Here is a 24,872-nt window from a genome sequence, read left to right as displayed (position 1 = left end):
TTCTATGCGCCCTGCCCCCCACGCATCCACACGCGACCCCCCCCCAATGCTCCCCAAGTTCCTGGCATGCGATGGCCCGGTGGGCCCATTTTTCTCTCTCTCCAGGCTCCAGAGCCTTTCTAGGAACCTGGGGAGGACGAAAACAGCCTTCCCCCGCTGGAAGTTGGCAAATGGGCTGTTCCTGGTCTCTGGGGGGGTGGGGAAGGCCATTTTCACCCTCCCCAGACTCCTAGAAAGGCTCTGGAGCCTAAGGAGAGAGAAAAACGGGCCTTCCCCACCACTCCCCGAGGCCTTCTGGAGACCAGAAACAGCCGGTTTCCCTACTTTAGGTGGGCCCAGAAGGCCGAAAAATCAGCTGGCCGCCTGAGCTCGCGTACCCACCAACATGGCTACATGTGCCACATGGGGCATGCGTGCCATAGGTTCGCCATCACGATCCTAGGTGTCCAACAGACGACTGGACAGCATTACGCGCACCCTAATGCCAGGGAGCAAATGATACGAATCATTAGCGGCTTATTTTTGACGCCATTTTGCGCAATGACATCATTTGTCATGCTTCACAAGTGAAATTTAAAAGGGGAAAAAAAAACCCTGAAAACGGCTAGAAAAACGGCCTCTTATATCTTGCATGGAGAACGTAACATCTCAGGGAATCCTGAAATGTAGACATCCTGTAAAAGTTGCTGCTAAAGCTACCTCAAATCGCAGATTGTCTTTTAATTTTAATGGCATTTAAATTAAGGTAACCCAGGTCGTTATTTAACTTAAAACCATCCATTCAGTAACTGTTCCAAGTTGTTAACAGTATTGAAAAAAAGTGACTTATATTTTTCACATAACTGTTGCAGCGTTCCGACAACAGTTCTTATGATCAAAATCCAGACCCTTGCAAATGGCATGTATTTATGACGGTTGCAGTTTTCTCGGGGTCATATTCTGTGACCTTCTAACAACCAAAATCAATGGGGAACCCAGATTCATTTAACAACTGGGTTACGAACGTAACAACTGCAGTGATTCACAAGTTTAACAACTTTTTAACAAATTTAAGTTTTAACAACTGTGGCAAGAGAGGTGGTAAAATAGGACAAAATTCACTAACTGTCTCAGCAACAGAATTTGGGGGGTTCAATTGTGATTGTAAGTTAAGGACGGCCTGTACAATAATTCGCAACCTGTCTTTTTCACAAAACGGTAACGAAATAAAGGACACAACTTCTCATCAAATTTGGGTTTATCAGCCCTATTTGGCAGAAGGAATAAAAAACATTTATTGCGAAGAGAAAAAAAAATTTTTTACCTGCTTTTAGCTGCAAAGTTGGTGAAAATATCTTGATCGTTTTAAAAAAAATTGTTTCGTTAGAGTGCGTCAATTGTTCTGCTTGAGAAGATTTCTGATAAAATTCACATTAAAAAAAAAACAGTGGAAAAATTATTTTATTAGGATTGGCAGGCTTTTATCCGTGTTGTAAGAGACAAAACTAACACCCACTGGGATGCAGGGAAAATCTATAAACAGCCTGATATAAGATTGTTTGATGCAGTAGTGGTCGTGTGTAATGTAACAAAAGATAAAAACTAAAAAGCTAAAAATCAGTCTTTTGTGTGTATAAATAACAATAATCCCATGGGCAGCTCCGTTGGCAGTAGAATGGTTTTTAGCTACTTGCTGCTGATCTCCTTAGTTGGTAGCTGGGCACAATATATATTTATAGCAATAGATTTAAAAAAATATATCCTTTTAAAAACAGCAGTTTATAATCTGAGTGCAGCACAAGAAATGTTCAAAACTTATCGCAGGAACAGAGAAGAAAAACATGCACTTAAGGAATTGCTAAAAGTAGAAATGTTTCAACTATCAGGGTGTCTCCCCCATTCCCCCAATTTTTTGATTTGTCATATTTTTCGGAGTATAAGACACTCCAGACTATAAGACGCACCTACCTTTTGGGGGGAGGAAAACAAGAAAAAAAAATTGCCTCTTCCTCCCAGCAATTTGCCTCCTTGCAGCAAACTGCAAACAGCCTGTTTCAGTTTCAGCACAACCTGATTAGCACAAGGGGAAAAAATCTGCCTCCTTGCAGCAAACAGCCTGATTGTTTCATTTTCATTTTCAGCACAGCCTGATTAGCACATGAAAAAAAAATCTGCCTCTGCCTCCCAGCAATTTGCCTCCTTGCAGCAAATGGGGCGCGCGGCAATAGGCAATGGCAATCCCTGCAGCCTAAAACAGCTGATGGTTGGGAGGCCGATCCAACGACAATCAGCTGCTTCTGCTAATCAGGCTGTGCTGAAGTGGGCTGTTTGCTATAAGGAGGCAAATTGCTGGGAGGCAGAGGCCAAAGGATGGGGGCCGGCAGGTGGGCGGGGCTACATTCAATGAATAAGATACACCCAAATTTTCACCGTCTTTTATGGGGGGGAAGTGTATCTTATACTCCGAAAAATACAGTAGTTTTCCATTAGAGTGTTACCTCGGTACTCAACTGCTTTGAAACTCCTTGAATTTGTTACTCAACGCATTTTGATGCAAACATTTTGTCCCGGTATTCATCATTTGTTTGGTACTCAACGCACAAGCTAGAACTTGTCGAAGTCGGCTGCCTCGTGGCTCACTGCGTTATTCCTTATGGGAAAAATTTGTTTGGTACTCAATTGTTTTGGGTACTAATCGCGCTTCCCGGAACCAATTAACAATGTGTATTGAGGTACCACTGCATTGTCTATGGAGATTCTCAAGTCATCCAGGTCATGCTTGTCCCAAAGGTGTTTTTTTCAAGAGGCAACTGGACTTTCTGGATTTTCTTTGAAGACGTTTCACTTCTCATCCAAGAAGCTTCTTCAGCTCTAACTGGATGATGGGGAATGGAAGAATTTACCTGTCTGCAAGGAATATAAATCTTTCCATCCCCCACCATCCAGAGCTGAAGAAGCTTCTTGGATGAGAAGCGAAACATCTTCAAAGAAAAACCAAGAAAGTTGTTGCCTCCTGAAAAAAGTACCTTTGGTACTTTAAACTACCCCTGTATTACTTATTCATTTATTAAATTTATATGCCACCTGTCTCACTAGCAAGCAACTTCATGGTCCGTGATGAATTCTGAAGATGTGAAAACTTCTTCACACTTTTGTTTATAAACAGTGTTTGAATATTGTTCACCCCAAAAAAGCAAAATCTGCCTCCTTTAGCAATATTTGCCCATGAACATGCTTGCCAAAGCCAATTATCCCTGAACCTGCTGTCCAGGAATTTCATCCCCAAATTCTGGATGCTTCAACTTATTTGGAAGATAACCTGTAGAAGACAAATTGAACAAAATAGCGCAGTCTGTTCACACAAGCTGGCGCTGTCCATATGATTAGGCCAAAAAAGGCAGAACCTTCATTCTGAATTGGCTTCGCTCTATCATGTAACTAGCTACATAAAGCCTTATGACGACTCTGTTCAGTATATACCGTATTTTTCAGAGTATAAGACGCACCTTAGTTTTTGGGGAGGAAAATAAGAAAAAAAAAAATTCTGCCTCTGCCAACTATCATCCATCAGTATTCATCTGGCTAGCATCCTGTCAGTGTGTGTGTGTGTGAGTTGAGGGCTGTTTGGAAACTGAAACAGTATTTGCTGTGTGAACAACAAAGAGACAGCAAGGAGCCTGGGTGTGGCTTAGCTCAACCGTTCTGTATAAAGCTGCATGCTGTGCTGAGCTCTGAAACTAAAACTGAAACTGAAACTCCTCTCCTCTGTTTGTGTTTTGCTTGTATTTACTACGACGTCGGAAAACCCGCTTTTGGTATTGTATATTTACTTCATGTGTTATATATAAAGAGAAGTTACTGAATCCTGCTGAATCGGTTACTTAAATGTGATTGCTGCTGCAAACTCTGACACGTCCTTGCAGCAAATAGCGACCAGTCAGCTTCAGCTTCACATTATATTGCAGCCTGATTCAGCACAAGCAGCTGATTGGTGGGTGGATCGGCCTCCCAGAATACCCCCAATCAGCTGTTCCAGGCTGCAGGAATTGCCGCAGACCATCGTCACGTCCGTGCCTCGCGTTTTTGGCCTCATGGGTGGGGCTACATTCGGTGTATAAGACGCATCCAAATTTTCCCCCTCTTTTAGGGGGGGAAAAAGTCCGTTTTATACTCCGAAAAATACGGTATCACTGTTTTCTTGAGGTACTTCAACGAAGGAAGTTAACACACCTTTCATTACAAAATGCTACTGATCCTTGAAAAGTAAAAGGAAAAAAAAAAAAGATTTGCCAATAGGTGAGATTAGAGACAACCGTGATGAAATTGGAGGAAATGTATCTCTCTTTCCCACCCACCCCCAAAAGTTATATTTTCAACGTAAGAAGCCGGTTCGGATTATTTAGCACCGCTCAGAGATATACAATGGACAGATTAAAAAAAGAGTGGAAGACCGTCACAAAAAACAAAGGTTGTGATCGCAGAACTGACCACACTTTCTTAAAAGGCAACTATCGGTTTCTTTACGCAGAATCACCACAACATTTCCAGAAGCCATGAATTTACCAGCTGGGATCATCTACAGCAGTGTGTCTGTGTGTGTCTCCCAACTTGGCAACTTTAAGACTTGTGATCTTCATCTTCCAGAAATCCCCATCCAGCATGGGAGTTGAAGTCCACAAGTCTTAACTGCCAAATTCGGAGACCCCCTGATCTACAGTTACGTTGATGGGAGATTCAGGTGGCCCTTGAGTTACGAGCGTTCGTTCAGCAACGGTTCAAAGTTATGGTGTGGCACCAGTAGTGGGTTTCGAATCCCGCCGCTACCAGTTCGCTATCGGTAGTGCGCGGCGCTTCCACAGAGCGTTTTTGATGACGTCTGGCCGGATGGGCGGAGCCTCCCGCCACCGCCAGTTTGCCCGAACCAGGAGCAACCCACCAACTGAACAAAGGGACTTAGGACCAGTCCTCAAAGTTCTGGCCATTGTAGGGCCTCCATGGTCACTTCATCAAAATTAGGATGCTTGGCAACCAGCTCACCTTAGGAGCGGTTGTGGCATCCTGAAGTCACGTGATCACTGTTGCTGACCTTCTCTGCCAGCTACCACTAGCAAAGTCAATGGGGAAGCCAGAGGGAAGTAAAATATAGATTGGGTAAGTTTCCCACCCAGCCTTCCTTTGCTGACACTGTGCCTTCCTTCCCGCTTTGCTTGCTCGCACCTACTAGTATCCTCCTTCCCTGAGCTTTTTTGCACTTGCACCCACGTTCCCTACACCCACTTTTCTCAGCCTCCCTGAGTTCATGCCACACCGCAGCCTCCCAACTCATACGCAATGCTCCCCTGCTCCTTACCTGGGACTCCCTCCATTTCCCACTTAATGACCTGCATGTTTTGGGATTGTGATGAGACGGCAATCCAGGACTGCCTGGGTTGCCGTCAGTAAGCAACGCAGACATTACGCTCTGCAATTGCATGGCGACAGCAAATTCGGTCCCAATTGTTGCCGTAACTCAAGGAATACCTGAAGATCAATCAGCTCCTCTCTTGTGAAAGAGGGAGGGAGGGAGGGAGGGAGGGAGGGAGGAAGGAAGGAAGGAAGGGTCAACCTTGAGCTGCTCAGGATCAAACTGCTGGCAGTGGGCAGAGTTAGCCTGCAATACTGCCTTCTAACCTCAAGGAAGGGAGGGAGGGAAGGAAGGAGGAGGAAGGAAAGGAAGGGAGGGAGGGAGGGAGGGAAGGAGGAAGGGAAAGGAAAAGATCTAGGACAGAGGTGTCAAATTCGCGGCGTCACAGGACGTATTGCGACTTTTTCCGGGGGTGGGCATGGCCAGCGCGTGATGCATCCGGGCCATGGGCCGCGAATTTGACACCCCTGATCTAGGAGGAAGGAATCTGCCAGCAGAGGGGCAGAAATTAATTGAATTTAATTAATTAATTAATTAAATAAATAAAATAAATTAATCTTTTCCTTTTTTCTTTTTAATATGAAAATTTTAATCTGTTTTTAAATGATTGGGGTGTTTTAAATCTGTCTGGGCCAAATTGTTTAATTCGGTTTTATTCTGTTTTTTAAATTTTGTGTTTATGTATTTTACCGTTTGGCTGTTCACACCACCCTGAGTCCTTCGGGAGTAGGGCGGTATATAAATCAAATAAAGATAAAGATAAAGAAGAAGAACTAAAGAGACTTAGATAGGTAGATCAGGCACACAGGCAGAGAGATGACTGAGATGAGATTCCCCTGAATAACAAGGAAAAGCTGGCTTCAGAAAATCTGACACCCCCCAGTTAGCAGCATTTTTTTTTTTTTTTTTTGTCTTAATAAAGCAGCTTATAAGTGTTTACTATCAGAAAAATCCCAGGTTGGGCTAACTAACTGTATGCTAACTTTCCCTTCCCTTGAAATCTGCCAGCCCCCCCCACCCCGCTGAGGCCAAGCATGCCCTCGGGGAGATTTTAGAGGTTACGTTTGGTGCCCAATTTACGGGTTCTACTGTTAACTCTTGGTGAGCTGCTCATTCCTGAACAATGCAAAGATAATCAGTGGATGAAACCATCTTTTGAAGTAGTTTAACCTACAATACCCCCCCCCTTTGCTCTAAATCCCACCAGCTGCCAAAGAAGCTTCACAGTTTTCCAAATGTTGACCTCAAAAAAACATTCAAAGGATGGCTTGGAAGCACAGCAAAAACCCACAGCGTCATCCCTTCGGCAAGGGCCACCTCATTTCACCCAGGGAAAAAACACGCAAGCAGACGAGACCATGGAGGCAGCCAAAAAATGTCAAAGAGGACAGATGGGAGGGGGAAATGGGGGAGGAAGGAGAAGGAAGGAAACGGAGAAAGAGAACAAAGGGAGAAGGAGAAACAATGGATGGAAGAGGAGAAGGAAAAAACAGAGAAAGAGAACAAAGGGAGAAGGAGAAACAATGGATGGAAGAGGAGGAGGAAAAAACGGAGAAAGAAAACAAATGGAGAAGTAGAAGCAATGGATGGAAGAGGATGAGGAAGAAACGGAGAAAGAAAACAAACGGAGAAGCAGAAGCAATGGATGGAAGAGGATGAGGAAGAAACGGAGAAAGAGAACAAACGGAGAAGTAGAAGCAGTGGATGGAAGAGGAGAAGGAAGAAACGGAGAAAGAGAACAAACGGAGAAGTAGAAGCAATGGATGGAAGAGGATGAGGAAGAAACGGAGAAAGAGAACAAACGGAGAAGTAGAAGCAGTGGATGGAAGAGGATGAGGAAGAAATGGAGAAAGAGAACAAATGGAGAAGTAGAAGCAATGGATGGAAGAGGAGAAGGAAGAAACGGAGAAGAGAAAGGAGAAAGAAGTGGATGGAGAGGGAAGGAGAAGGAAAAAAAGGGAGAAGCAGAAGAAGGAAGAAATGAAGAAGGAAGAGGGAATTGTGCTTAAGGAGCAAAGAGATTCACGTCGGTTGATTCAGCAGTATAGTGGTTTCCCTATGATGCTTCTCCTGATCTATAAAGACAAGAAGAAAATAAATTGGGTTGCAAAATAAGATCCTTGGTTTTTCTTTTAAGCTACGAGGGTTTCGGCCTTTGTCCTCCAGGCAGTATTATGCTACTTAAGGCATCCCAAAGAAACATTCAGTTCGTTACTGCCGATTCCCGTTTTCCCAATTTCCTCGTCACTGCTACCTTGACATTTCCTCAAACCACGGTTTTCCCAACTTCCGACGACCTCCTCCACTAGAGGAGCTCCAAATCTCTTTCATTAAATGTCCGCCCCCCTAAACGAGTCCACAGAGGGCCCAGTGTGTGCTACATCCTCGGGGAGAGGCTGACGAAAGCCCGTCAAACGTCCCACCGAAAGCCAGTGCGGAGAACTTCAGTTCAAGGAAGGCAAAGAGAAGAGCAGAGATAATGGTGGTGTCTCACCACCGCAAGGAGACCACCGGTCCAAACGTCATCCCTGTGTTTAGGAGCCAGAAGTTTCCCCCCCCAACCCCCCGGACGGGGGGCTTCCCGAGTTGAGCTGCCTGTTTCTATGATCCCCTCCCCCCTTTGCTGATGGCTGTCCAGAAAGCAAGGAGGACGGGAGGAATCCATGAGGAGGAGGCCCGCGGGTCAGTAGAAATGTTTCCGGCTCCGTTCTTGCCATTTGTTGTAAACGATCACGCCAACGACGATGGCGAAGACGATGGCCACCAGCGAAAAGAAGACTATCAAGAAGAGAGCAAGGCCACTCATGGGTTCCATCGGTGTCATCACTACAAAGGAGAGAGTGCAGAAGTCAGACTCAGCTAGAAGGACCATCTCTAGTTCATGAGCATGGAGGTTCTCGGTCATCAAGGTCAACGGTTGTCCCAAATACACACACATCAGAGGTGGGTTTCAGCAGGTTCTGACCAGTTCTGGAGAACCGGTAGCGGAAACGTTGAGTAGTTCGGAGAACCGGTAGTAAAAATTCTAACTGGCCCCGCCCCCATCTATTCTCTGCCTCCCAAGTCCCAGCTGATCAGGAGGAAATGGGGATTTTGCAGTATCCTTCCCCTGGATTGGGGAGGGAATGGGGATTTTACAGTATCCTTCCCCTAGCACACCCACCAAGCCACACCAATAGAACCACAAGGCAGAAGAACAGTGGGAGCCTGTTCCCAGCAGAGCTGCCAGACGACAAGAACAATTAAGAAAACAGGGTCGACTTGGGAGTAAGGCTTGGAGATGATTGGCCCCTCCCATAAGACATAAAAGAAGAGCGAACGGGACGTGAGCTTTTGCAGGAAGCAATTAGTTCATTTGGCCGATTCAAGAGTTGAAACTTCTGTTTATGACTCTGTGCCAAGTTTGGCTTTGCCCTGTGTCTGGAAATTAGCTCTCTGGCAGCGTTCCAGGTGAGATAAGGTGGGTGTTGATAACCTTCCTCTGAAAGACTGTTTATCAAGCCTTGCAGGACTGTAAATGAAAATAATTTACAGTTGTATAAATAAAAGAGGTTTTGCGGGACTAAGATTGTGCTTTTTACTTTCTAAGGAAGCCTAAGTCAGAACAGGTAGGCAGTTCCACATTTCATGGGTCATACATTGTGAATGAATTATGCATTATGCATAATTAATCAATAATTAATTACCTCCTTGCGTCTGCCGATTGGGTGAAATTAACGATCCTACTTACTGCCAGGGAGTTTCATGTTCTCCACCACAGGAAGGAAGACTTCTTTGTCACGCTTCTCTTCTTCCAGCGTCCGGCCAACCGTCAGCTGGTATGTCTTCAGAGAAATGATGTCGTGATTGTCTGAGTTCAAAGAGGAAGGGGGACATGATGAGGATAGGGCTCCACTAGGAGCCATTCACCAAATCTCTTTCTCAGTTAAGCTGGCTGTTGAATTTTGCTCCGGCTTTTGAGATTTAAAAGTTTAGAATAACAAGAGTTGGAAGGGACCTTGGAGGTCTTCTAGTCCAACCCCCTGCTTAGGCAAGAAGCCCTATACAATTCCAGACAAATGGTTATCCAACCTCTTCTTTAAAACTTCCAGTGTTGGAGCATTCACAACTTCTGGAGGCAAGTTGTTCCACTGATTAATTGTTCTCACAGTCAAGAAATTTCTCCTTAATTCTAAGTTGCTTCTCTCCTTGAGTAGTTTCCACCCATTGCTTCTTGTCCTGCCCTCAGGTGCTTTGGAGAATAGCTTGACTCCCTCTTCTTTGGGGCAGCCCCTGAGATATTGGAAGACTGTTATCATGTCTCCCCTAGTCCTTCTCTTCATTAAACTAGACATACCCAACTAAACTTCGTCAGTTTAGAATTTAAAAAATTAGGATTTATTCATACAATAGGCTCAGTGGCTGAAGGCTGGACTTGAAACTGTGGCCTTGAATCTCCCCCCGTAGAGTTCAGCATCTTAACCACTAAGTGGTGCTGATTTTTAAAAAATCAGCTGATTTTTTGTGGCCTTGATTTGGTATGTTGTTGTGAATCCGGCTGTGCGGATCCCTTAAAACAGGGGTCGCCATACTTGGCAGCTTTAAGACTTGTGGACTTCAATTCCCAGAATTCTCCAGCCAGCTATGCTATACTATGCTATGCTGGCTGGAGAATTCTGGGAATTGAAGTCTACAAGTCTTAAAAGCTGCCAAATTTGAAGGCCTCTGCCTTAAAACGTAGCACAATGTGCAACTCCAACTACAGGACTTCCAAACAGTTCATTTAGTGACGGTTCAAAGTTACGACGTCGCTGAGAACAGTGACTTACGACCGTTTTTCACACTTAAGACCACTGCAGCCTCCTGGCGGTCACGTGATTTATGACGGTTCGTATTTATGACGGTTGCAACGTCCCGGGGTCATGTGATCCCCTTTGACAAGCAAAGTCAATTTAGGAAACCATGTTATGAACTGCAATGACTCACTTAACGACCGTGGCAAGGAAGTTTGTAAAACGAGGCAAGAATTACTTAATGAATGCCTCACTTAGCAACGTATGTTTTGGGGCTCAATTATGGTCGTAGGGCGGGGACTACCTGTAGAAGAAAAATCCAGAATTCTGGGGGTTTTTTCATAGCACCCTTCCCACCATTCTTGATATCTTCCATAAACACTGGATTTCAAATAATATAGTCCAGATGTTGTAGATTTCAACTCCTATGAGTCTCCAAGTAGTAGTCCTTGACTTATGACTGCTGTCAGGGTTCCCATCGATGCCCTAATTAAATCATGAGCCTCGAACCGAGCTTCAAAAGAAATCCAGTTATTTATTAGGAGCTTCATGTCGGCACGTTCCCAAGTGAAGCCAGCTCTGACCCTACGTAATTTTTGCTCCAATTATGACCCTTTTTCCCCCCTCCTCCCAGGGTGTGTCATCAATCACATTTGCCAACGGAGCAATTTTGCGGGTTGTAGAGGTCACTCCCCTCAGCTGCTGTAGGTAACCCTGGGATACAGCCTTGAGAGAGATAAGCGTGGAATGTGCATCTGTCTTTGGCTACTGTGCCGTTTCGCCGGTTTCCCTTCCACCCTGGCCTATGGCAACTCGAGAGCAGGACAGGGATGCTTTGCAAGTTGACAACCATCACTAGTTTTTAAGGATCTTCTCCCAAAGTAAAAACAGTAGGAAAAATTCTTCTAGCTATGCTGGGCTTGTGAACAATACCTGACAGGTCTCCAGTGGCAGAAGAAATCCCGAAGAAGTATCCGCGTGGTAAGTGGACTCCGGGAATGTCAACGCAATCTCTCCATTCATGCTTTCCATCAATGTCGAGCAAGACCTCAAGTCAAAACGAGAAAAGGCTCATTTTTGGCTTCATCCTTTCCAAAGCTTACCTGGAGAGTCCTGATTACATAGATGGATGGATGGATGGATGGATGGATGGATAGATAGATAAATCTGATTGGATGGATGGATGGATGGATAGATAGATAGATAATATAAAGACAGACAGACATTGAAAGTGAGAGATTGAGAGAGATGAGACAGGAAGGGAAGGAGGGAGATAATCGACAGAGACAGACAGATCTGATAAGACAGACAGACAGTAGACAGAGACAGACAGATAGACAAACAGACAGATCGATAGACAGAGAAAGTGAGAGATTGAGAGAAAGATGAGACAGATGAGACAGATCTGATTAGATAGATAGACAGACAGACAGACAGACAGACAGAGAGACTGAGGAAAAGATGAGACAGATAGGGAGGGAGGGAGGGGGAGAGAGAGGGGGATGATAGATATGACAGAGAGATGATATAAGTAGATGATAGGGTTAGGGCTCTCTAAGCGGTTTACAGAGTCAGCCTATTGCCCCCAACAATCAGGGTCCTCATTTTACCGATCTTAAAAAAGGATGGAAGGCTGAGTCAATCTTGAGCCGCTCAGGATCAAACTGCTGACAGTGGGCAGAGTTGGCCTGTATTGTAACCACTGCGCCACCACAGCGCAGCACCACAGTTGCAGACCCTAGACACTTACAGTCAGCCTCCTCTTCACGTAGCGGATCACCAGGAACGTGTCGTGCTCCAGGTTGCGGACGATGGCCGTGCAACCCCCGAGTTCGGTCGGCCTCCCGTCCCTCTCGTGGTCGTAGACAAGGGAGCCGTTGGTGACCATGGCCGAGACGTACGGGAAGACACGCTGGAGAAAGAACAGAAGGAAGAGACCGCGTTGCCATTCGAACAGCTACTTTCACACCGGCCAGTTCACATTCAACCATGCGAGGGAGGAGGCAACGGAGCCCAGCTGGAGAGGCTGAGACCAGGATGAGATGTGTTGGGAAGCAAGGCAGCTCAAAACAACTGAGAACCAAATAATTCAGCCAGATGGTGACGGCCGTATAAATGCATTTGGCAGAATGACTGTGATGTCGGAAAAAGCCAGAGTTTGGACAGGAGGAAAGCAAGAACAGAAAGCAAGCAAGCAACAGCTTCCAAGGCCTAGCGTAGGGTTCCCCAAGCCTGTTCTGACCTAGGCTTCCTGAGAAAGCATAAATCACAATCTTAGTCCCCAAAAAAACCCTCTTTTATTGAGACGGCTGTGAATTACGGTCATTCACAGCCCGTAACGATTCAGTCTGTGAAAATTCCGACAGATGTTGTCTACATCTCTACATCTCTACATGGGGCTCCCCTTGAGGAGCACCCGGAGGCTCCAACTGGCGCAGAGTGCGGCCGCGCGGGTGGTAATGGGTGTGACATGGCGTTCCCATGTAACACCTCTCCTGCGCGAGCTGCACTGGCTCCTGATGGTCTTCCGGGTGCGCTTCAAGGTGTTGGTTACCACCTTTAGAGCGCTCCATGGCTTAGGACCTGGCTACTTACGGACCGCCTACTACCACAAATAGCCTCCCACCACCCGGTACGCTCTCATAGAGAGGGGCTCCTCCGGGTGCCATCGGGCAAACAATGTCGACTGGCGGCCCCTAGGGGAAGAGCCTTCTCTGTGGGGGCACCTACTATCTGGAATGAGCTCTCCCCGGAGATACGGAGGATCCCGGTTCTGCGTACCTTCCGCCGTGCTGTGAAGACCTTTTTATTCCACCAGGTGGGCCTGGCCTAATCTTTTCCCTCTTTTCTTTTTAATATGCAAATTTTAATCTGTTTTTAAATGATTGGGGTGTTTTAATTTGTCTGGATCAAATTGTTTAATTCGATTTTATCCTGTTTTTAAATTTTGTATTTATGTATTTTACTGTTTGGCTGTTCACCGCCCTGAGTCCTTCGGGAGTAGGGCGGTATACAAATCAAATAAAGATAAAGATAAAGATTGTCTGCTCGAGTGGACACAGTCGTTCAGGGTAATGTTGATAAGCACCCATCTTTATCTCCCTTGAAACTGCTGCCAGAGACCTAATTGTCAATTAGTTTTGCAAGGCCAAACGGACTTCTCAGAGCTTGAATTGACTATATGAACTAATTGCTTCCTGCAAAGGCTCACGTCCGTTTGCTCCACTTTTATGTCTTATGGGAGGGGCCAATCATCTCCAAGCCTTACTCCTGAGTCGCCCTTTTTTTTCTTAATTGTTCTTGCCTTCTGGCAGCTCTGCGAACAGGCTGGGAACAGGCTCCCGCTGTTCTTGTGCCTCGCTGATGTCAGACTCCGGAGGCAACAGCACTTATATACCGCTTCACAGTGCTTCACAGCCCTCTCTAAGCGGTTTACATAGTCAGCCTATTGCCCCCAACCATCTGGGTCCTCATTTGACCCACCTCGGAAGGATGGAAGGCTGAGTCAACCTTGAGCCGGTGAGAACCGAATTGCCAAATTGCAGGCAGCCGGCAGTCAGCACAAGTAGCCTGCAGTACCACATTCTAACCACTGCGCCACCATGGCTCAGGTGCCCTGTTGACTTATACACTACTTCATAGTGCTTCCCAGCCCTCTCAGCAGTTTACAGAGTCAGCAGATTGTCCCCAACAATCTGCATCGTCATTTTACCGACCGTGGAAAGCCAACCTTGAGCCGGTCAGGCTCGAACTGCTGACAGGGGAGGGCAGTGTCAGCCTGCAATACTGCATTCTAACCACTGCGCCACCACAGCTCTTATCATCACATCTATAGAGGAAAAGGAAAAAGGCTCAGGTGCCAACAATCCCTGTGCCAAGCTATGCCGTCCCATTACCTGCCAGAAGTGATAGCTGAATCAAGGAGCAAGAAGAGAGAGAGAGAGAGAGATGGAACAGACAAGGTTGGAATAAAGGATCTAAGGAAAGGACCATATCAAGTACCTGGTTTCCTGAAGAATATCTCTTCTTCTGGGCCTGGGAATCCAGAATGGTTATTGCAATGCCGGAGGGAAGGGGAGGGGACAGAAGCAAGAGAGAGTCACCCAACAGATCGTCTCTAGCTGACCTAGTCTTCCTTCTTCCAATCCCTGGACTTCTGCTGCTGCTGCTGCTGCTGCTTCTTCTTCTCCAAGGCCCACCGTTTAGGTTAGGCTGGAAGGTGCCCCTGGGTGTGTTGACTCAGGGCGTGGCACAAAGGCAACACAGCCAGAGAATAAGTATGAGTCCCTTTATTAGCTCCATCTTTGCCCCCCAACGTCCCTTTTACTCTCCGGTCCGGAGAAAAACTCTCCCACAAACCTGTAACAGCCGTTGGCTGAAAATACTCCAGTCCAAACGTTATAAACAGAAAACTTCCAACTATAATTCCAACAAGGCAAGATAAAGTAATTAATCTGGCAGGGCAAGAAGATAAAGAGTTCCAGAAGTGAAGTAGCACGGCAGCAAATCAAACCAGTTGGGAGGATGCCAGGAACTCGGATAAAGCAGTTAACACAAGAGGAACTCAGTGTTTGTTCCCGACAACTGCCCCCCCCCATATGCTTCTCCTTTAAACTCCATCCCCAGGTGTGCCTTGTGAAGGGACTCGGGGACCTTTCCTCCCCTCGTAAGCCACGCAACACACGTTGCTCTCTTTTCCGTTCTTCCCTGAGTGCCCTAGGATGAGAAGGGGGTGGGCCTTGGTCTTCATCTGAACCCCCGCTCCCTTGTCCTTCCCCAGTTTCTTCCACAGCCAACGGAGCCACTCTCCCGCTCTCTGTCAGCTGTTCGTCTTCCCCCTCGGACTCCGACTCCAACGGGGGCATGACACTGGGATAGAAAACTAAGGGATCCTGGAAGTGAAGGGGTTGGAGGGGAAATTTCTGCTTTTACAAAGGCAATTTATACCAGAATGCAGATTGAAGCAAGCCCACCCAGTAGGAGGTTCAGGCAGAGTGATTCCACTTCAGGTTCCCTCCATTAAATGTTCTCTTATGGGATCGAGGAAGTGTGCCATCTCTGGCACAGCCCCCTCTTCCCTCGGAAACAGCATCCCCCCCTCCCCCCAAGATATTCTGTATTTTTCGCTCCATAAGAGGCACTGTTTTTTCTCCCAAAAGTGGGTGGAAATGTCTGTGCGTCTTGTGGACCGAATAGGGGCAACAGGCAGCAGCAGCAAATGGCGGCGGCAATCCCCGCCGCCTGGAACAGCTGATCGGTTGTATTCCGGGAGGCCGATCCAACCACCGATCAGCTGCTCGGCAGCGAAGGCTATGGTGTTCCCCGGCAGAGGCAGAGACACGGAGGAGGCAGCAATGGCGGCATTTCCGGTCGGCCAGCCCGCTGATCGGCGGGGCTACCGGAGGCCAGGATCCAGCCACTGTTCACCTAACTGGTGATGAGCACAATGGAGTGGAGTCCTGATGAGCCATGTGCCGGGGCTGCGATAACGTACTGAAGCTGACCAGGCTGTTAGTTCAGTACGTTATCACAGCCCCAGCACATGCCCGTACGTTACCGTTGGCTGCAAGGACGCTAGCCAGATGAATGCCAGATGGACGCTTGGAGGCAGAGGCAGATTTTTTTTTTTTCTTATTTTCCTACTCTAAAGCTAACATGCATCTTATGGTCAGGAACGTCTTATGGAGCGAAAAATACGGTAGCTGGCAAATTCTCAAGATCCAACCAGCGTAGGCTGAAACGATCCACCTGGCTTCTTACAAACCTTCCTAATTGCTAAGTTCTGCAGAGGAGGCTCTTGAGGAAAATGACTCCAAACAATTAGTAATTATCACGCAAGAGACGCTCAAGTGACTCCACTAAAACAGAACCAACAAAAACAGCACGCTAAATATATCAAAACACAAGAAAGCCGAATTTCTCCATAAAATCTCAAGGAAACAAAAAAACCCCAAAAACTCTCAGATCCTCAAATCAATTAATCCATATTACGGGAAGTCCTCGACTTACGACCGCGATTGAGCCCCCGAATTTATGTTCTTCAGTGAGAAACTTGTTAAAGTGAGTTTTGCCCCGTTTTACGACTTTTCTTGCCACGGTTGTTAAGTGAATCTCTGCGGCTGTTCAATTAGAAACACAGTTGTTAAGGGAATCTGACTTCCCCCGTTGGCTTTGCTCGCAAGGAAGGTCGCAAAAGGGGATCACATGACTCCCCGGGACGTTGCCACCGTCATAAATATGAGTCAGTTGCCAAGCGTCTGAAATTTTGATCATGTGACCCTGAGGATGCTGTAACGGTCACTGTAAGTGTGAAAAAGGGCCGTCAGTCATTTTTTTTCCAGTGCCATTTTATCTTCGAATGGTCACTAAATGAACCGTTGTTAAGTCGAGGACTACCTGTACTATCGCCGGCCTTTTCAAATATAGCAACCTCATAGCCCAAAGAAAGGCAGGAAAAATAATAGCCAGATGTGTAAGACAGCGTCCCAAACACCAAAGCCATTAGAGGGAAGGAGGAAAGAGGTAATTTTGACCCGTAACGTCCAAGGACCCCCCAATGGGCAGATTATTCCTGTCTCACCCTCTCCAAGAGGGCTCTGGGGCAGAGGTGGGCTTTACACAATTTAACAACCGGTTCGCCCCAGCACCGAAAATGTGATCGTGCGCGCATGCGCGCAGCCTTCTGTACATGTGCTTCGCTTGCGTGCACGCGGCTTAAAAAACGCAGCTAAATAGGACTGCATAGCACCGGGGCAGGTGGGCAGGCCCACTCTCAGGTCACAACTACCGGTTCGTGCGAACCGGTACGAACCGGCTGAATCCCATCCCTGCTCTGGGAGTGACCAGAACAGGCTGCAGTTCTCACTTCCTAAAACTATGCGTGAAAACACAGAGCAGTGCTTGTCTGATGCTCCAACGGCCAGCCAGCTGTTATTTCCAAACCCGGGGCGGCGGGGGGTGGAGGGGAGAGAAGAAGATGGGTTCACCATTCTGCCTAAATTGCCCCTTCCCCACAATAACTCAAATTGATCCAAACAACCTGAACATACAGCTTCTGTGAGTTGTACAAGGTAGAAGACATGAGGATGAAGTGCAGAAAATGCACCCAATAGTAAATTCTCCACCTTGGGCTCATATGGGAAGCCATGGCAGATTCGGAACTGAGGAACATCGTGGCAGCCAACTGTCTTATTAGACCAAACAGAACAGAGCTGGAAGGGACCTTGGAGGTCTTCTAGTCCAACCCCCTACTCAAATAGGAGACCCTATACCATTCCAGACAAGTGGCTGTCCAGTCTCTCCTTAAAAACCTCCAGTGATGGAGCACCAACTTTCTGGTGGCAGGCTGTTCCACTGGTTAATTGTCCTCAGTGTTAGGAAGTTTCTCCTTAATTCCAGGTTGCTTCTCTCTTGGATTAGTTTCCAGCCATTGTTTCTCGTCCTGCCCTCCGGTGCTCTGGAGAACAGGTTGAGCCCCTCTTTTTTGTGTCAACCTCTCAAATATTGGAATACTGCTATCATGTCACCCCTAGTCCTTCTTTTCTCTAGACTAGCTTCAATGGCCAACCAGGAGCAGCCCAATGCCCCCTCCCCACTCGCCTTCTTCCGCCTGCACAGCCCTTCCAGGATGGCCCTTACCTCCTGCTGCTTCTCCTCATTGGGATAGGTGTCTACAAACACGCCCAGCCCTATGAAGGTATCCTTGCTGCCAAAGACCGGCCCTGGAATAGACAAGAAATTGTGTCCACAACAAACCATCTCAGCAAATATTTCTTCAATGTTCCATGCCTTCAGAAAAGCCAAAAAACGGCTTTTAAAACGGAAATATTTAACATATTTTTCGGACTATGGGACGCACTTTTTTGTCTCCCAAAAGGAGCTGAAAATGTCTGTGCGTCATATAGACCGAATATTGCTGAAGCCCCACTCACCCGCTGGCTGTTTTTTTGGCCTCCGCATGCCCCATTTTCGGGTCTTTTTTTTTGGCTTTTTCAGGCCTTTTTCCGGCCCCGGTTTTTGAGGCTTTTTTCTGCCCGTTTTTGAGGCCTTTTTCTGCCTATTTTTGAGGCTTTTTTCTGCCCGTTTTCGAGGCTTTTTCTGCCCATTTTTGAGGCCTTTTTTCTGCCCATTTTTGAGGCCTTTTTCTGCCCATTTTTGAGGCCTTTTTTCTGCCCATTTTCAAAGCTTTTTTCTGCCCGTTTTTGAGGCTTTTTCTGCCCGTTTTCGAGGCCTTTTTTCTGCCCATTTTCGAGGCTTTTTTCTGCCCATTTTTGAGGCCTTTTTTCTGCCCATTTTTGAGGCCTTTTTTCTGCCTGTTTTTGAGGCTTTTCTGCCCATTTTCAAAGCTTTTTTCTGCCCGTTTTTGAGGCCCTTTTTTCTACCCATTTTTGAGGCTTTTTTCTGCCTGTTTTTGAGGCTTTTTTAGCCCATTTTTTCCACAAAAAAAAACAAAAACAGGCCGGAAAAATCCTCAAAAACGGGCCAAGAAAAGCTGAAAAAACAGACTGAAAAAAAGCCTTAAAAATGGACCAAAAAGGTTTCCACAATTTTGGCCACTGCTGTAAAAAATTTTTTTTTCATTGGTTCTACTGAAGGAAACAAGGAAAAGTATCAACAGGTATAAAAGTTACCCCTAACCAAGGAAAGAAGATCTTTCTAAATCTGCCAACAGATGGGCTGGCTTGCTGCAAGGAGATTGTGGCACCAGAGATCAAAGTTAGGCATATATTTGGGGAAAAAAATTTACCTGGCTGCATTCGATCCTTGGCGTACCAGATGGCAAAGCCGTCTCCGTTGAGGTTTTTTTTCCCTTGCCCGTGGATTTTGAAATGCACCTGCATCTCCCAATCTCTCAAGTAACAAGGCTGTGGAAAGCAAAAAAGATGCAAATTAGAAAGGAGAGAGAACCGTGATGGCGAACCTCTGCAGGCACGCGACCCATCGCCCAGCTCAGCTCCACCCCGCATGCGCCTCCCGCCGGCCAGCTGGTTTTCAGGTCTGTCTCGCGTATGCACAAGGGGCGGGGCATATGTGGAAGATGCGTGTGCATGTCCAGTTATCACGCACACATGTGCAGGGGATGCACGGAGCAGTGCGCCCCTCTGCGGCCTGTTTTGGGCCTAGCAGGCCTCCCTGCAGCCTCCTGGGACCAAAAACGGGCCGTGAGGAGTTGCTAGGGAGGCCTGCTAGACTCAAAATGGGGGGGGGGCATAATTCATGCTAAAGGTGACCCAACTAAGTCTTAACTGACATGTGGATAATTTTTATATATCTCGTCTTTTCTACGGTGATCATTTTTGTATATCTCGTTTTTTCTACGCGTTTCACTTTTCTTGTTTATACTGTACCTGCTTATTCTAATAGCAAATCCTTCCTAAAAGTTATTGCATTACATTTTTGATCAAATTATCTTTCCATGAATATATAACTTTATGGGACTACTCCCCCCCAAAAAAGTGGTGTTATTAGCTAGTTTTAGAAAATAACACTTTTCCCAAAAGGTTTCCAGTTTTGGCCACTACTGTACATACATTTCTTAACAAAGTGGGTTTTGAAGGAGGGGAAGGGATGCGGGTTTTGCATAACAATGTTTGTCCTCAGCTCAAAACAGCCCAGAAGATGAAAATCCTAAACGCCGGCTCGTGAAAAATGTTCTAGTGCAGAGTTTTTGAAATCTGGCAACTTTTAAAGATGTGTGGACTTCAACTCCCAGATTTCCCCAACCAGCCAGTCTATAGTGTGGATATTGTTTCCAGTACAATACAGGTAGTCCTCCCTTTACGACCACAATTGAGCCCAAAATTTCTGTTGTTCGGTGAGACATTTGTTAAGTGAGTTTTGCCGCATTTTACAACTTTCCTTGCCAGTTGAATCATTGCAGTTGTTAAGTTAGTAACCCGGTCGTTAAGTGAATTCCAGCTTCCCCATTGGCTGCTTGTCAGAAGGACGCAAAAGGGGCTCACACGGCCTTGGGACACAGCAACGGTCATAAATATGAACCAGTGGCCAAGCGTCTGAATATTGATCACGTGAAGTTGATGTCTACGGAGATTCTCAGTCATCTAGATCATGGTTGTCCCAAAGGTGCTTTTTCAAAAGGTTGATTTTCCTTGAAGACCTTTCACTTCTCATCCAAGAAGCTTCATCAGTTCTGACAGAATGGTTGTGTGGGGGGAGGTGGAAGGATTAATGCGGGTGGGGGGGGAGGGAATCAGAAGGATCATAAACCCAGATAAACCCTCAAGTGGCCTCAACGGCTCTCCAAGAGATGACCAGGTGAGATGACCTTACAACCACCATCCTGCCAGAACCGAGGAAGCTTCTTGGGATGAGAAGCGAAAAGTCTTCAAGGAAAAAAAAGAAAGAAAGAAAGTCCAACTGCCTTTTGAAAAAGCACCTTTTTCAGAGAAAAGGCTGGTGCCTTTATTTCATTCGTGCATCCCCCTCCTCTAATTTTTGTGTCTTGAGAAACACAGGAGACCCTTTCTCCTAGAGTCGTTTATTTTAAGCGCTTGCAAATATTAGAAGCTAAAGGTGACAACTGTTTTTACAAATTAACGACAACCCACACACACACTCAGAAGCCCAGAGCGGCACTTTCCCAATTCCTTGTGCCAATTAATCTGTGTATCCCCCTTCTAGCCGAGCTATATTTAGCGGCAAGAAAGACAGTAATTAATCCCACCTCGCATGATTAAACTACAGGGAACAGCCAGAACTGATCAAAAGAAAGCAAACAATTCGAGAAAGATCAGTGAATTCTCTCAAGTGTAAAAGCTGCAGAATCAGTGAAACAGATTACCGAGATATTAGACCCCACTTTAAAAAGCTTACTTTTTTAAAAAAAAAACCACATTATACTCTATCCCATATCTGCAATAAAAAGATTTAAAATGCTCTTGAGATTTGAGAGCCGAAATCTCAGCAGCGTTCAAAACAGGAAGCATTCGCCCTAGCTCTGCTCACAATTTTGAGTTTTCTCCGGCTTTCTATAGAAAAAGAAATGAAAAAAGCCATGGGGGGGGAGGGGAAACTCACTTAACAAATGCCTCGCTTAACGGAAATTTTAGGTTCAACTGTAGTTACTATGTCAAGGACTATTTATACCAGGGGTCGGCAACCTTAAACACCCAAGGAGCCACAAAGGTCCTAACCGAAAGCCCCCGTTCAATTCTGGAGCCGACCGGAAGTCCAGTTCCCACATCATAGAGTCTTCTCCTAGCACAGCGTCCTTTTTCCTCTGTTGACCGGAAGTCGGTTCCCCCACCGTAGAGTCTCCTCCTAGCACGGCGTCCTTTTTCCTCTATCTGTCCTAACCGAAAGCCCTATCAATTGTGGAGCCGACCAGCAACAAGGAGCCGCAGCAGAGGGATGAAAGAGCCACATGCGGCTCCAGAGCCACAGGTTGCTGACTCCTGACTGATACCTTTTAACCTCAGCAACTTTACAATGGGCGGCTGGGGAATTCTGGGAGTTGAAGTCCACACATCGTACAAGTTGAGAAACAACTATCCTAAAAGATGTCAAGAAGGCTGGACGTCGGTCAACGTTGGCCGACCTGAAGGACGTTTTCCCCAAAGGACGGTATGTGAAACCAACTCTTCTTCATTTCCCAAACCATGGCTAAACAAATTCCAGCTTAATGCAATATGCAAAATCCAGTATCGGACCACACCTTCCCACTGGGCAGGATAAAATCACCTTTGCAAAGCAGGCCCTTTTGCAACCCTCACCTTTGTTCCCCAAGGACTTGCTTCACCCTTGCCTCCTTTTGCTACAGATAGGATAACATCAACGGGGAAGGTACCTGCCAATTTATTCCAGCCCTAACGAAATCCCAGATCCCATCCTCAGGCAATTAAGCCTTACCACTCTGTTCCAGACAGCACCCTGCTTGCTTTGGATATCTGGAGTGAGACGAACAAATTGGGTCATCACCATCGCATTGCCCATAAGTTCCCACAGGGATGAACTGCCAGATCCCACACCTGAAAAACAAAGAACGTTAAGGACCGATTTGTGGCTAGGTCAAAACTACTTCCCAACACCGTCTGACGTCAGGGGTCGAGCTGTGCCTTTTGACCAAAACCGCCATTATGTGAGACGTGGTCAGTTATGAAACACTCACTGGCCTAGAAGGCAGAATTAAAAGCTTTTGGGGAAAAGTTTATGAAGCCAAAGTTCAAGCTGTAAACAAAACGCACGTTGCAAGGCCGGTTCTTGGCGTTTGTGGCGTGCCAGCTCTCTATTTCCTCTCTTTCCAAAACCAGGTGAATAACAAAAATGGGGTTCTGGAGTATTCTATACCTACGAGACCACCTTCTGCAACCTATAACCTCCCACCAACCAGTACGCTCCCACAGAGTGGGCCTCCTCAGGGTACCATCACTAAAGCAATGTCGACTGGTGGTTCCCATGGGGAGAGCCTTCTCTGTGGGGGCACCTACCCTTTGGAACAGGATACCCCCAGGGATAAGAATAATCCCAGATCTTCATACTTTCCGTCGGGCACTTAAGCCCTTCCTCTTTCACCAAGCCGGGCTGTCATAATTAATTTTTTTTCTTTCCTTTTCCTAATTGTGTCAATTTTATTCTGAAGATCTTAACTTAACTGATAAGCCAAATTGACTTAATTATTATTTATTGCTTCTATTCACATTTATATATATATATATATGTTTATTTTGACTGTTCACCGCCCTGAGACCTTCGGGAGAAGGGCGGTATAAAAAATTAAATAAATAAATAAGAGCCTTGATAGTACAGTGGTCTACGCACCCTGTTATTAACACAGCTGCCTGCAATTTACTGCTGGTTCGAATCTCTCCAAGGCTCAAGGTTGACTCAGCCTTCCATCCTTTCTAAGGTAGGTGAAATGAGGACCCAGTTTGTGGGGGCAAGAAGCTGACTTTGTATAAATATACAAAAGGATGAAGGCTATTGCTTAGCGCATTGTAAGCCGCCCTGAGTCTCCGGAGAAGGGCGGCATATAAATCAAATTTAAAAAAAAAAAGAAAAGCACTGGATTTCATACTAGAATAGTAGTACAAGATCAGAGGTGCGTGTGCGTTTTAAGAGCAATAATAAATGCCAATAGAAACTAAATGAGAAAAGATTTAGAGCCTTGGTGGCACAGCGGACTAAAGTGCTATTAAGTAGCACCAGCTGCCTGCAATTACTGTGAGTTCAAATCTCACCAGGCTCAAGGTTGACTCAGCCTTCCATCCTTCCGAGGTAGGTAAAATGAGGACCCGGATTGTGGGGGGCAATAAACTGACTTTGTATAAATATACAAAAGGATGAAGGCTATTGCTTAACGCATTGTAAGCCGCCCTGAGTCTCCGGAGAAGGGCGGCATATAAATCAAATTTTAAAAATAATAATAATAATAATTCTGCCCCCCCCCCCACAATTCACACAATACTTCGCTGTGTGTTGCAAAAACACCCTAGCCAAGAAACACCACTTTAGAAATGCCACTCAAACTGCAACAGCCCCCTCCTGATGGCCCAATCCTGGGTAATTTCTGTGCCACACCCCCACCCCCATTTCTGCAACTCTAACGCTTTTTTTTTTTTTGCATGCATGCATGCATGCTGCAAAAAAGCTCAACCCAGGCAGCATTGCAACCCCGACAGTTCCCACGCACGCCCCCCCCCCCATGCATGCATCTAGGAAAGTAGGGGGAAAAAACACCCAGGCAGAGATAGATGCAACAGGCGGGGGAAAAAAATCCCACATCTTGTGCATGGAGCTGCACCGGACGGATTTCCACCTAGCAAGTCAGCTCCCCACCACCAATGCAATGCAATGCATACCCTGGTAGGGCATGGTGAGCGAGTGCTCCCGCTTCAGGTACTCCTCCATCTGCTCCGCCCCGGCTTCCCAAGCCAGCAGCGGCAGCCATAGCAGCAGCAGCAGCCGCCGACGGAGCCTTGCATCCCCGCTCCCGGCTCGCTCAGCCGCCGCCACCGCGGCCATCTTTCTCCCTCCCTCGGCCCCGAGTGAGCTCGCCTCCGGATTGGTCCGCCCCTCGCGCACCGCCCCCTTCCGCGTTCCTTCCCGCTCGTTGATTGGACGAACGCTTAGTTTTGGGCGGAGAGCTCCCGCGAAGGGTTCTGGGAAACGTAGTGCGATGGTGTTTTTTTAAAGGGATAGCGCCTTGTTTTCAGCCTTAAGGCTCTGAAGTCCTCGACTTACAACTTGCACACTTTAGAGCAAGTATGGAGGTGAAAAAGGAAAGTAGCAGGTGGTGTGTTAATTTGGAGGAAGGGTCTTGGGAATTAAAACAGGCCCGAACCTCCAACAGCCCACCCCTGGAAGCCACCAGAGTATAAACTGAGAGCAAACCCAACTCCTTACTACAGTAGAACTGATGATGTTACCTAGTTTGGGTAATGAAACGTCTGTCAGAAAACAAGCAAGCTCAGAGTTTAGCATAACAAGTGAACTCGACTCCTGCAACAGCATTAAAAAATCAACATATTTATTGGGCTGTTCCAAAAGAATTATAGGGGGGGGCACCATTACAGTAATGGAATCGAATCTAGAAATGGGTATGGGATTGGAAAACCATTAAGAGAGAAAAGCACATTTTATCCAGTCCTTGAGAATGAGAGAAGCCTGAGACAGAAATCCAAAAATAACTCTATCCTGAGTTTGTTAGGTTTAAGTGGCCCTAGAAAGGGGTTCTGACAAGTGGTAGGGTTCCAAATTTT

At 46.4% G+C, this 24,872-nt stretch overlaps 1 protein-coding gene across 2 annotated transcripts; it reads right to left on the bottom strand.

The window, feature by feature from the left end:
• Nucleotides 1-5,947: 5,947 nt before the first annotated feature.
• On the bottom strand, nt 5,948-24,196 carry LMAN2L (lectin, mannose binding 2 like). Of its 2 annotated transcripts, XM_060684885.2 has the most exons (9): nt 23,973-24,196; nt 22,024-22,142; nt 18,902-19,019; nt 17,794-17,876; nt 14,158-14,190; nt 11,906-12,067; nt 11,089-11,203; nt 9,114-9,233; nt 5,948-8,209 (listed from the first exon to the last, which is right to left on the bottom strand). In XM_060684885.2, the coding sequence occupies exons 1-9, from the start codon at nt 24,133-24,135 to the stop codon at nt 8,067-8,069; spliced, it is 1,056 nt and encodes a 351-aa protein (XP_060540868.2). In that variant the 5' UTR covers nt 24,136-24,196; the 3' UTR covers nt 5,948-8,066. The 2 variants fall into 2 exon arrangements, with proteins under 2 accessions (XP_060540868.2, XP_087731946.1); XM_087875820.1 differs by lacking the exon at nt 14,158-14,190.
• Nucleotides 24,197-24,872: the final 676 nt, after the last annotated feature.

This window comes from Pantherophis guttatus, chromosome 9 (genome assembly GCF_059756535.1).
Source record: "Pantherophis guttatus breed Tessera chromosome 9, ASM5975653v1, whole genome shotgun sequence".
Classification (NCBI taxonomy): domain Eukaryota; kingdom Metazoa; phylum Chordata; class Lepidosauria; order Squamata; family Colubridae; genus Pantherophis; species Pantherophis guttatus.
This window is presented reverse-complemented; position numbering and strand designations above follow the sequence as displayed.

Excerpts from the sequence above, each read along its gene's own strand:
- LMAN2L (XM_060684885.2), bottom strand. The coding sequence starts at position 24,135 with ATGGCCGCGGTGGCGGCGGCTGAGCGAGCCGGGAGCGGGGATGCAAGG. Across the intron at positions 19,020-22,023 it reads GTGCTGTCTGGAACAGAGTG|CCTTGTTACTTGAGAGATTG; the intron begins GTAAGGCTTAAT and ends TGCTTTCCACAG. Across the intron at positions 8,210-9,113 it reads GAACATGAAACTCCCTGGCA|TGATGACACCGATGGAACCC; the intron begins GTAAGTAGGATC and ends TCTCCTTTGTAG.